The sequence below is a fragment of the Quercus lobata genome, chromosome 2 (genome assembly GCF_001633185.2).
Source record: "Quercus lobata isolate SW786 chromosome 2, ValleyOak3.0 Primary Assembly, whole genome shotgun sequence".
Classification (NCBI taxonomy): domain Eukaryota; kingdom Viridiplantae; phylum Streptophyta; class Magnoliopsida; order Fagales; family Fagaceae; genus Quercus; species Quercus lobata.
Genome location: NC_044905.1, coordinates 63432893 through 63445831, shown reverse-complemented (window position 1 = coordinate 63445831; position 12939 = coordinate 63432893). Strand labels below are relative to the sequence as shown.

Here is a 12939-nt window from a genome sequence, read left to right as displayed (position 1 = left end):
AAAAAAAAAGGAACAAAACGCAGCTCCAAACGCAAAAGCTGAATACAAACACACACTAAGTGTTAACCAAGTGAGAGTGTCATCCTTTGTGGTGCCTACCTCCTGAGGGAGTTCAAGTGTATTGCCTGTGCTTAGAAGAAAAAAACTACAAAATTATTATAGCAATATAAATTAGTCATATTTTTCGATAAAAAAATTACTCATATTTAAATCTTTATTTTATGAGAAATGCAACATTTATAATATTTTTACAATACTTTCATAGCAAATTATAAGTGTTAAATTGTTATTGAATTTAATTTGAATCCACAGTTTAAATTGCTTTTTCGCCCACTTATAATAACTTATCACTTAAAATTTATTGTAAAAGTGTTGTGAAAATTTTATGGACATAACATTTTTTTTTATTTTTTATTTTCATATTGTTAATAATAAAGATAAAATTAATTAAAACATTTCTCCAAAAACAAAAGTAAGTTAAAATTACTAAATTGATATATTTGATAAATTAAGGAAAAAAAAGGCGTGGTTTCCCTTAGTGCCTTCAATACATTAGACTCACTGCGATTATGACATGCGATTATGACATGTGTTTAAATATTGCACAAAAATCGTACCCCAAAAAAAAAAAAAAAAAAACCCAAAACCCAAAACCCATAACCTTTTCTTCTCTGAGACAGTTTGTCAGTCGAAAATGTCCGTGCTATTTATTCGAATATCCAAAATGCCACTCAAAATCAAAAACCCCCAAACCTCGCAGAACTCACTGTGTGACTGTGTCCGACTTTAGGGGTTTTAGGCTTTCAGGGTAGAGAGAGAGAGAGAGAGAGAGAGAGAGAGAGAGATGGGGAGGAGGATATTGAACGATGCGTTGAGATCGATAGTGAATGCGGAGAAGAGAGGAAAAGCAACGGTGGAGTTGAAGCCTATCTCCAATGTCATTTCTTCCTTTCTCAAGATCATGAAAGATCGAGGTAAATCTGTACTATACCTCTCTTTGCCGATATGGGTTTTCTTTATAGTTCTACTTTTTCAATTGCTTCAATAAAATTTTCCCATTTATACTTTCGGATTCCCTTATTATTTGAATTCGTGGTGGGTTTGTATAAATTAAGGATCTTTGCAACTTCAATGGTTTAGTTTTTATTTATAATATTTGTGTTTGGCTTTTGGTACTGAAGTGGTAAAAGTTTGGTGGGTACTTCAAATTATTGATGTCATAATGTTGGAGCTACCAGAAATGGTGGACACTGAGTTATTAGAGTGTTTGGAATTGGAAAAGGATGGTGGATTGTCCATTTTATTCCTACCCATAAAATTTGTAATGGGGTTTGTTTTAGAAATCCGGTACTCTAAATAGAGTGGTGGAGGATTGCATCATGGTTCTGTTTCATTTCATGTGAATTTTAGAGCATTTTAGATTCTCTTTTCAATGTTAATATAGTTTGAAGTCCAGTGCTGTAACACTCAATTCAAGGTTTGTTATTTTGTGTGTTTTTGTTGACTTCTATATGTTTCTATTCTGAACTAATTATGGTCTAAGTTTGTTTGATTTTTGGTAATGCTTGATCTGGTGAATTTTGAACCCATTGTCATATCCTCCACCTATTGTGGGAGGAGGAAGTACTATTTGATTTAGGGCTCATATACTTATTATTTTTATTTTTATAAGTAGCTCATATACTGTGTCCAAGCCAAAATTCTACTTGTTTTATTATTATTTTTCAAGTACTGGTGCCTTTAGTCTTATTCTTTGTCCAATATCCCTAAAAGACGGGAGGTTGAAACAGTTGCCATAAAGTAAGAGGGAGATAATTTAGTTTAGAACCCTTGGGAGGTCCCTATTATAATTAGAAACCCGAAGTTACTAAAAATAGTAAATAAACATAAATGGGAGACGAGGAGGTGCCTGTATTTTACTTGATTAATTGGATAGCTGCTTATGTTTCATTGGGGTCAGAAGTATGATTTCATTTAATTTTCCTCACAGCAGCTCTAGCTGCTTATGAAAGGTTAGTCTTAGGCATTTTCAGATAGTTCCTTTGCTTCTATATGAATCCATGCTTATGTAGGGGCAGTTTAGGAAGTTTTTTAAGCCACCTTCTCTAGACCAGCAAAGCTTTGCTACCCATGGATTGGAGCAGATACTATACATGTGCATTTCCTCCTTCCATTTTAGGGTACATCAAGGATTATCAGGTCTATGATCCGCATAGGGTGGGGAGGATAACAGTTGAACTACAAGGCAGGGTTAAAGATTGCAAGGCTCTCACTTACAGGCAGGATATCAAGGCAAGAGATATTGAAAATTACAGATTGCGTATGCTACCAACACATCAGGTTTGTCACATTTTGATTTTCAACATTCTGTCATGGATGCTCATTTTCCCTTTTTATATTGGAAAAGGCTTGGGGGAAGAATGGGCTCCATGTTTGTGCTGTTAATGAAATCTCACTTGTTTATGAAAGAATGAAATTCCTCTTCTTCTGACTTATCTTATTACTTGTCTCTCCCTCTCTCTGTGCAGTGGGGTTATGTTGTAATCACAACTCCAGATGGTGTTTTGGATCACGAAGAGGCAATTAAAAAGAATGTGGGTGGTCAGGTTTTGGGTTATTTTCTTTAGACTTCCAACTTGCCTTTTTCGACATGCTTGGAGGGAAAGGGGCATAGAGTTGCCCATATGATCACATTTTGCCTTTGTTAGCAAGCATTTGTTATGTTGTCTACTTTTCTTCTTCAGTCATTTGTAATTTTGTCTCTGTTGATGAATGAGATGATGGACATGACTTTGTTTCCTTTCTCTTCATAAATTGATTGTTTGTTCAGTATTGAAACATGATGGTACAAATTCAAACTAGATCTACCTGAGAATTTGGTCATATTGTTACTTAAAAAGTATCTTAATTTGACATGGATGCCAACCATTACATGACCAGACCTTCATATGTCCTAAATCTGTTATCCATTTTAATCTATGGTTGCACTTCTATAGTCAACTTCCTGAATCTGTTATTGATTACATGACCAGATCTTCATATGTCTTAGCAATTGCCATTTCATCCGTTTGCATCTTCAGCCATGTTGTGGCATTATACCACCAGTCACTGCTATAGGTGCAGGGGTGCATAGAAGGAACCTACCCATGTTTTCAGTTTGTTGTTGATGGATACAGGCATGAGGTATAGATATGTGCTTGCTTGTGGCATATACGTCTCTTTGATGGACTAATCCTTTGTATAGTTTGGGTTGGAGCTGAGATTGCCTGGGCTACTGTGACTACAGATGTGATGGTTGAATTGAAACTGTGGCCGTGCATTATGCCCTTTTATTAATACCCCCTTGCTCTCTTCTAATGGTTATGGTCGAGCATTATGCCTTATAAGTTTCCCCCCCTTGCGAGTAGAACTAAAAAGTCGAAGTTGTGTTAAATATTTTCCCAAGACTGAAATTGGGAAAATTGGAGAATTGGATTTGGGCCCAAAAAAAATCTACCTTCAAATGGTAAGTTGAAAAAGAAATGTTATCTTCTGCTTCTTTGCTCATTTGTAAATTGATTGTGGTGTGCCTTTTGTGTGAGGATCTCATCTTCTCTCTCTTGTGTGAGTTTTTTTTTTAAAAAAAAAGATTAAAAGCTGGACTCATATTTGACGTCATATTTTATTTGGATGTCAATAAAATTGTAACGTATAATTCTTAATAGTATTACATTACCTAATAATTTTTTATTGGATAAGTATTTTCCAAAATCTTACCATTATATTATATGTTATTTTGTTTTTAACAGGCACTTCAAATTTTATATTGATTAGATATTATTTATTATTTGATCCATATTTTCATTTTTGTTTATAATTTTAAAATAAATTGAAATTTAAATATTTTATAAATGAATAATTATTAATGTCTAATCATCTTGGTATTTTTCAAATATAGAGGGTAGAGAGAGACAATATGATTCAGGATTATCAAAAATGAATTCAATATAAAGTTATTAACTATTGTAATATTGAGGAAATTTACACTAGGATTGTGTTTGGATTTAAGAATTCAAAATTAAGGGAATTAAAAAACAATAGCTAGTATAAAGTGCTTGTTTTAAATTTAATAACACATAATGATATGAGTTTTGAAGATTTTGCTTAAACAAAAAGAATTGTGATATCATAAATCTAAAATGACAACTAGCACCTAGTCATTCACACACACACACACACACACACACATATATATATATATATAATTACTAGAGGTGTCCATGAGTCGGGTTAGGTCGGTTTTCGACCCAGTTCGAACTTGACCCGTGCGGCATTAGGTGGAAAGAAGAGTGACCTGAAACCGACCGCTGACATCAATCAATCGAGTCGGTTTTGGGTTTGAGTAGAGATCAGGTATGTTAGGTCGATTTTGGGTTGTTGTCGGAGTTGCAAAATCATCGCCGGAAAATGTAAAAACTCACCAGATCTGCATAAAAATCGCCGAAATTTGCACCAAAATCTCTGAAATCTGCTGAGGATGGCCGGATTTGGCTAAATCTCACCAAATATGGTTGAGAACTCGTTGGATCTCCTCGGATTTGAGCTGATTTTGCCAGATTTGCATATAACCTCCGTTAGGTCGGGTAGCTCAAGTTTTGGAGAAGAAAACCCACCACTCGACCCGCCAGCGTCGGGCCTTGGGCGCGGAAACCCGAAACCAACCGACGGGAGCATCAGTTTGGGCTAAAATCGGATGGAGATTGGGCGGGTTGGTCGGTCTGGTGGGTCGCGGTCGAGTCTGGACACCCCTAATAATTACAATGAGGGATTTGAGCCCGGGATATCTTCGTTATAAATACCAGAAGGTACTAAGTAGTTGAGGTACAAGTCTTTTAGCTAACACCAAGTCATATTAAATCCACTTGTTTAATAAGACTTAATTCATCCATAAATTCCTTAAGAAGAAAACAAAAATTGTCACATTAAACCATTTTCAAGTCTTTTACCCTATATTCGAACAAAACTAATGTGTAATTTACACCAAACACCCTCTCTATCTCTCTTTATATGTGTGTGTGACGAATAAAAGATAAATTGGAAGACTAATTAAATAACTATGAAATTATGTTATTTTTACTTTTTATAAATAAAAATGATTTATTTTGAAAATGTCCACACTATGTGCTAATAGTTTATGACATGACAGGAAGACACAAACGCATATAAATATATAAATATTGATGGTTAACCCATATAATGCACGGAAAGATAATACATATTTAATTACTAAGCATCAATAAGTAAAAGGTCAAATTAAAGTGTTTATAGTAAAATAATTTACCAAATTATTTAAGAGATGGGTTCAAGTTACACATTTTTTTAAACCATTGGATTTATGTAGATCTAACGGTCAAAAAAGACACTTATTAATGCTAATATTCTGAGTAGGATCTCATTAATTATCCCTTATTTATTGCATTCCATACATATCTCTAAACTTAAAAAAAACACAAAAAAGTATACATCTTTCTATAATTTTTTTTTCCACCGTTTCTCCAAAAAAAAAAAAAAATTCCAAAATAATATATATATATATATATATATATGAAATACCAAAATAATAAGTATGCTAATAGTCCATTGGCACATGCAAGATGCAGAAAAAGGCCACCTTGGTGCTGCAATAATTCATTATACAATCCTTTAAAAGTTGGGAACCACACGCTCAGTTCTACCATGAATCTAAGATTACTTGGTGATTGAAATTACTGCTGAGTGCTGACTTTTCTCCCAAAAAAAAAAAAAAATTGTAAGGAGTAGTCTTCAATTTGGGAAGTTTTTAACGAATTCGGTAAAACAAACTATATCAAGTAGCTTAATCAATTAAAAATTAAAACCGTCTTCTTCTTCTTCTTTTATTTTTATATTTTTATACTTGTTTATAAAGAGATAAACCAAAAAATAAAATTCACAAATTATCCTAACCCTAAACTTGCCACAAACGCAAAAAACATGTCTTATATATGTCACTCATTATGCATATATCATTTTTTATAATTATACAATCTTTTTTTATTTTATTTTCTCACTAGAAATACATAGATTTCAAGTATGTTGGTTGAAGAATTACTATGAATATTGTTTTCGGGAACTAATATTATGAAGTTTTGAAGAATTAATATGAATATTGTTTTCTTTGGGAGCTAATATTATGAAGTTGCCAAGAATTTAGAGATTAAATTATATGGTTTGATGATATATGCTTTGCTTTCTTTATGACATATATTTTTCTGGTTTATGGTAGAGACTTGGAATGTAACCAGTAGTTACTCGCAATTTGAAGCTTCACGTACTCCAAAATGTTGTGTTTCCTGGTCTGCACTCTATAACAGTACCAAGTATATATATATATATATATATTTTTTTTTTTTTGTTTTTTGTTTTTTTAGGTTTAGAGATAGGTATGGAATGCAATAAATAAGGGATAATTAATGAGATCTTAATCAGAATATTAGTATTAATGAGTTTCTTTTTTACTGTTGGATTTACTTAAATCTAATGGTTTAGAAAAGGTGTAACTCTAAAAAGTTACACTAGGTGTAACTTGAACTCATCTCATTATTTAAAACTTGCGTAAAAAATATCAAACACAATTTTGTTTAGTTAGTGTATCAAATTTAATTTAAGGAGCATTATTTAGTGTAAAGTTACTTTATCCTAAAAGATTATGATTTATAATTAGTTTAAACTGACATAGTATAACACTATTTATAACTCTAAAAATTAAAATTTTAAAAAAATATCAAAATGATGATGTTAGGGTTGTCCAATTGTGACTAGATCAGACAAAACCTTCTGATTCGAAGGGATCTAAATCGAATTTTGACCTAGTCAACCAATATGATAGTTTGTGATGAATCTTTGCCAAGAAAACTCGACTATTTTAGGTTGATTGGCAATTCTCCTCGCTTGAAACCGACTCCAACCGATTTGATAGAATGCCATCGTACTCTTCCTTCTCTCTTCCAATTTTTATCGTGTGCCTCCAATATGTTGAAATTGCTGCCAAATGTTGCGAGTTCCAACCATATCTAGTGAGAACTTGATTGGATCTAGGCATATCTCAATTGGAAATCTCAACTTCACCATGCTTGCTAACATTACCAATTTTAAGGCTGTTTTGACCAATTTGACCTTTGAATCACCCAAGTTGTGGCAGTCTAACATATATACCTATACCACCTCATATTCTTGGTGCGATGATCACTCCACAAGTATAAGTGTTTATGGTGTGTAGGGGGCAAAGATCAGGGTTCAAATCTGTAGGAGGGAGCTTTTACACACATATACAATTAGATTAGGTTAGAGTAGAATTTTTATCTTGTATATATATAAAAAAAGACCTATATACCCTACAATCGACAATAAGTTGCTTGATCCCAGACCCACCTTAATTGGGTCAATTGTCAATTTGAACCTAAACTTGACACCAACCCACTCGTGGACAACTTTAGATGATGTGAAAAATATGTGGATTTTCAGAAGTTAATGTAAAAAAATTAGAAAAACTCAATAAAAGGTCAAATACTTTTATTTTACATTTTTTTAATATAAGAAAGTCGTGTTTCAGCCTTTGGTCAGACTATTTCACTCCTTACTCATGAAACATCTTGAAAATCTGATAGATCGATAATATAATGGATGAAATTTGGATGAAATTTGAGACCTTTGAGCATGTCTTTCAAGTCTATGGACTAATACCGGCTAATACCGGGTGAATGGAAATCGAAACTCAAAATATATGACCTGCCCTTTGAGTCTATGGACCAAGAGTGTGGAATATCAAACTTTTTTTTTTTTTTTGGTGGTAAATTGGTACATCAAACTTACATTATTATATATATATATATATGTATGTATTATATTGATATGAATATATATATATATATATAAAATCATAAAAATAAAGATAAAAATGTGGATATAAATATAGAGAGAAATAAGATATAAAAAGATTAAAGTGAATTCATAAAAAGAAGAAGAAGAAGATTAAAGTGACTTGATGCTTGTGCCAATTGCCAAGCCAGAATATGCGATATAAATAAATATATAAAAAATAAATATATATATATATATATTTTTTTTTTGGTAATCATATATATATATATATATATTAGGTATAAATTAGGTTTTTTTATCCACCAAATTCCCAATAGCATTAAAAAAAAAAAAAAAAAAACCTCTCCCATTGTGGCGCAAATCAAAATCTAAAGGCCCAGTCAGTTGCAAAGCAAACGCAAATCACCGTTCTCCACAATCCAACAGCTGCAGCTTCAACACTACTCCACGGTCAAGGGTACGGTTCGAGCTTAAAAAAGAAAGAATAGAAAGCTATAATTAAAAAAGGCAAGGAAATAAAACAAAAAAAAAAAAAAAAAGTTAGAGAGAGAGGGTTGTTTTTTTTTCGAGTTTTACTAACATTTTTTGCTAAACCCTAAACGCAACCCTCCCTCTCATTTTTCTCCAATTGAAAATTTGGTGGCCGCTGCAACGTTCCTCTCTTTTCTTCTCCGATTGCAGAAAGTAGAAAACAATGGGGGAAGCAATGAAGGAAGATCTCAATCTCATGTCATCTGTGCACTCGACGGTTTTCAAACAATCAGAAAACCTAGAGGGACAATGTATTAAGATCGAGGGTTACGATTTCAATCAAGGAGTCAACCACTCTCAGCTTCTCAAGTCCATGGTTTCCACCGGCTTTCAAGCTTCCAATTTGGGAGACGCCATTGAAGTTGTTAATCAAATGGTTAGTTTCTGTTTCTGAAAAAAAAAATTAAAATTAAAAAAAAAATTAGTTGTTAGAATTTTGTCACCTAGACTTGATTGTTTTTTAATTGGATTGAAGCTAGATTGGAGGCTTGCGGACGAGAGTGTAGCGGAAGATTGTAGCGAGGAGGAGAGAGACCCGTCGTACCGAAAGTCCGTGAGGTGCAAAGTTTTCCTGGGTTTTACTTCAAATCTTACGTCTTCCGGTGTTAGGGACGTGGTTCGCTATCTTGTTGAGCATCATATGGTGAGTAATAAATGGTGTTTTGAGTTTAAAATGAGCGTTTGTAAATAAAAAAGCTATGAGGAGTTGTTGTTGTGAAACGGAGTTTTGAGTTTTAAAAATGCACTTTTAAGGTCTTAGAACACCTAACCAAACGGACTCCTAATCAACAATTTGAATTAGTTTAATTTTATGGGTTTATTTTTTATTTTTTATTTTTTTAATAATAGAAAGGGTTTATAGTATCATTATTATTGGCTTGCCTTGGGTTTACCTTTATCAACAATTTAAATTAAGTTTGATTTTCCTGTTTTGAGTTATAAAAGGATTTATAAATGTATGGTCATTATTGTGTTGTTGCATTGCATGTAAATTTATCAATAGAAGTGTTACTAATCCTATGATGACTGCAGGTTGATGTAGTGGTTACAACAGCTGGTGGTATTGAGGAAGATCTGATAAAATGCCTTGCGCCCACATATAAAGGTGACTTTTCTTTACCTGGAGCCTATTTAAGATCAAAAGGACTGAACCGCATTGGTAACTTGTTGGTTCCTAACGACAACTACTGCAAATTTGAGGATTGGATAATTCCGATTTTTGACCAGATGTTGAAAGAACAAACTGAAGAGGTATTCCTTTAATGCTGTTCTTCTGCAGATTGAGAATTGCAAACTTAATGTTGTTCTAATCTGCTTCAAAACCGGTAGAGTGATTAACTTGTTTGACGGGTTACATTTCCTGGGCTTTGAATGTAAATAAATCAGTACCTGTTAAACTTAAATGATTCAAAAAGAAAAAAGAGTTTTGAGTTGCTAATGTACTTATGAGTGCTGATATGTGCCTTAAGTTTTGGTCTCCCAGCCCATGTATGCTTTATACAATGCCTTGATGAACTTTGAGGAGAAAATATCATTTTAATATGTAATCTTCTTCTCCTGTTGCCCTGTTGATGGAAAGTGATAACCTATTTTGTTTTGGATTTTCAGAATGTATCATGGACACCATCGAGGTTGATTGCTCGCTTGGGAAAAGAAATTAATAACAAGAGTTCATACCTCTACTGGGCATACAAGGCAAGTGCTTATAGCTTTATATTTTGGGAGCAGGCCCTTTTTCCCTTCTTACCATGTTTCTTAGTCACCTTTTTTTTGGTTGTTTTTTATTATTTATTTTTGCCTAATTTTTCTTATTTTTATTTTCAACATTGTTCAATGCTAGTTAAATAGTAAGTTCAGTGGAACTCATGGGAATGCCATTTTATTACGTAGCATTACTAATGATGCCTATAATCCCAACCTTTCAAGAATTTTTGTATCTTAAATTTTTTACTACATATGAGAAATTTTTTTGCAAGACTTCTGGTTCTCTTGTAACACATCAGTTTCATTGACACCTCAAGCAACTCAAACCCTATCCGAAGCAGTCTACATCCTTTTTTTTTGGGAAAGTAAAGTGAACTACATTGAAGGAAAGAGAAAGAGAAGAAATTGTAACAGTAAAACATATTAGAAGAGAGTTTTAGAAAAAATAAATAGAGGTGTTTATGTTTTAGTTATTTAAATATACAAAAGAGAGCTAACTTTAGATTTCTTTCATCTAGATTTTTCAGATGCCTCTCTATTGACACCGAGATTCTAGATACATAATCCTTACAAAGCTTTTGTTAGCATTTGAATGCATATTATATATTTTCTGTGTGCTCCAGACTCTGGACCATCCTGTAACTTGCTGCTACTTTGATGTTAGGTTTTGGTAGTATCAGAATAAGTCACGTAGCAAGTTTATCAAATTTAGCTGTGGGAAAGTATTTCTGTGGGAAAGTATTTCTGGACTAAAACATATTAGAAGAGAGTTTTAGAAAAAATAAATAGAGGTGTTTATGTTTTAGTTATTTAAATATACAAAAGAGAGCTAACTTTAGATTTCTTTCATCTAGATTTTTCAGATGCCTCTCTATTGACACCGAGATTCTAGATACATAATCCTTACAAAGCTTTTGTTAGCATTTGAATGCATATTATATATTTTCTGTGTGCTCCAGACTCTGGACCATCCTGTAACTTGCTGCTACTTTGATGTTAGGTTTTGGTAGTATCAGAATAAGTCACGTAGCAAGTTTATCAAATTTAGCTGTGGGAAAGTATTTCTGGACTAAAAACCATAAACACTAAGATGTCCTGTAATAATCTTCTGATGGGTAGGTTAGCTTTCATGTGTTACAGAAGTTGCATTTCAATTAGGAATGACGACTCAAATTAAAAGTTAGTATTTCTATGGACGGTTTTTGGCTGTTGTAGTGTATTAGATGGTGCCATTGTTGTGGTCTTTATGGTAATCTAGTAGGTATTTGAATTCTGATCAGTTGTGAAGCATTGTGCACTTGCTACTTTGAAGTAATTGCTCAACATAATGCTACAGAAGTGGTTATTTTGAGATTCACAGATATTTGATATTCTTTGTCGATCTTTTCCAGAACAACATTCCAGTTTACTGTCCAAGCCTAACAGATGGCTCACTAGGGGACATGTTGTACTTCCATTCCTTCCGCAGCCCTGGTCTGATCGTTGACATAGTTCAAGGTATGCATATCCTTTTTCAACGATCTTGTGAGCTGGTATTTAACAAGTAGAGAATTGAAACTACAAACACTTTGAACAGACATTAGAGCCATAAATGGTGAAGCAGTACATGCGAATCCTAGGAAGACTGGCATGATAATTCTTGGTGGGGGGCTCCCCAAGCATCACATTTGCAATGCCAATATGATGCGTAATGGTGCAGATTATGCCGTGTTCATTAATACTGCACAAGAGTTCGATGGGAGTGACTCTGGAGCTCGTCCTGATGAGGCTGTATCATGGGGGAAAATACGAGGTTCTGCTAAGACTGTTAAGGTATATCGTGTTTGTCTCATCACTGCTTTGGTTGTTGCCTTCTAGCTTTTCTTCTCACTTGTACTAAAGCAAACCTTTAGCCTTTTGTTCTCTTTACTTTTATGGATTAGTTGTGTGGCTTCATCTCAGTGTTTGCGTATGTAATAGAACTTAGAAGTGCAATAAATATACTATTCTAAGTGTTTTCCTCTATACTTTTATGGATTAGTTGTGTTGCCTTCATCTCAGTGTTTGCGTATGTAATAGAACTTAGAAGTGCAATAAATATACTATTCTAAGTGTTTTCCTCTTGACTGGATTCCAGGTACATTGTGATGCAACCATTGCTTTCCCTCTACTGGTTGCAGAAACATTTGCCTCAAAAGAGAAAGAATTCCATCAAGAATAAGGCTTCACACAATTTTTCGCAAGGTGTGGATTCATTTATCACTGTATTCTTACTGCTCTTGGTAGCTGAAAAATAGAAAATCCATTCAACAGCCAAGACCACGTCTCTAGCAAGATCAGGTTTCTTGATGATTAACCCTAAAATATGTACTGTGGTGATGGGGTTGGGAGGGGGGCTTTGGATATGCTAATGTATGGTCAGGAATATAATGGCCTTTAAAATGATTTATTTGTATTTCTCCTGAATCGTTCTGATTGGCTTTATGGACCTATATTTGTCTTGAATTAAAAAGACATGGAGTTAACTTGCCTGCAACAATTCTAGTCATGTTTGGTTGCTTTTGCACCAGAAAATTGTGTGTATATCTGCCATATGCCAATGCTCTGCACCGTGTGAAATTGTGAATGTTGAGTTAGATGACCATACTTCTGTGCTATCAAATATCACGGTAGGAATGACACTTTTGGAAGACAATTGTCTTTAGGCTTATGGGAAAGAACAATGAATTGGTCAATTTATAAATTGTTGGCATTAAGGACTTGTCTGTTGAGGACGATGGATTCAAATCCAACTGACAATAGATTCAACTCGAATTAGGGGGAGAGGAGGAAGAGAAACATTGAATG

General features: G+C 33.6%; 2 protein-coding genes across 2 annotated transcripts; both read left to right on the top strand.

The window, feature by feature from the left end:
* Nucleotides 1-693: 693 nt before the first annotated feature.
* On the top strand, nucleotides 694-2975 carry LOC115976169 (40S ribosomal protein S15a-5). Its single transcript, XM_031097309.1, has 3 exons — nucleotides 694-974; nucleotides 2180-2340; nucleotides 2529-2975. The coding sequence occupies exons 1-3, from the start codon at nucleotides 845-847 to the stop codon at nucleotides 2625-2627; spliced, it is 390 nt and encodes a 129-aa protein (XP_030953169.1). The 5' UTR covers nucleotides 694-844; the 3' UTR covers nucleotides 2628-2975.
* Nucleotides 2976-8220: 5245 nt separating this feature from the next.
* LOC115976163 (deoxyhypusine synthase) lies at nucleotides 8221-12622 on the top strand. Its single transcript, XM_031097305.1, has 7 exons — nucleotides 8221-8785; nucleotides 8885-9052; nucleotides 9442-9660; nucleotides 10018-10104; nucleotides 11505-11610; nucleotides 11690-11925; nucleotides 12230-12622. Exons 1-7 carry the CDS (start codon nucleotides 8573-8575, stop codon nucleotides 12311-12313), a joined length of 1113 nt encoding a protein of 370 aa, XP_030953165.1. The 5' UTR covers nucleotides 8221-8572; the 3' UTR covers nucleotides 12314-12622.
* Nucleotides 12623-12939: the final 317 nt, after the last annotated feature.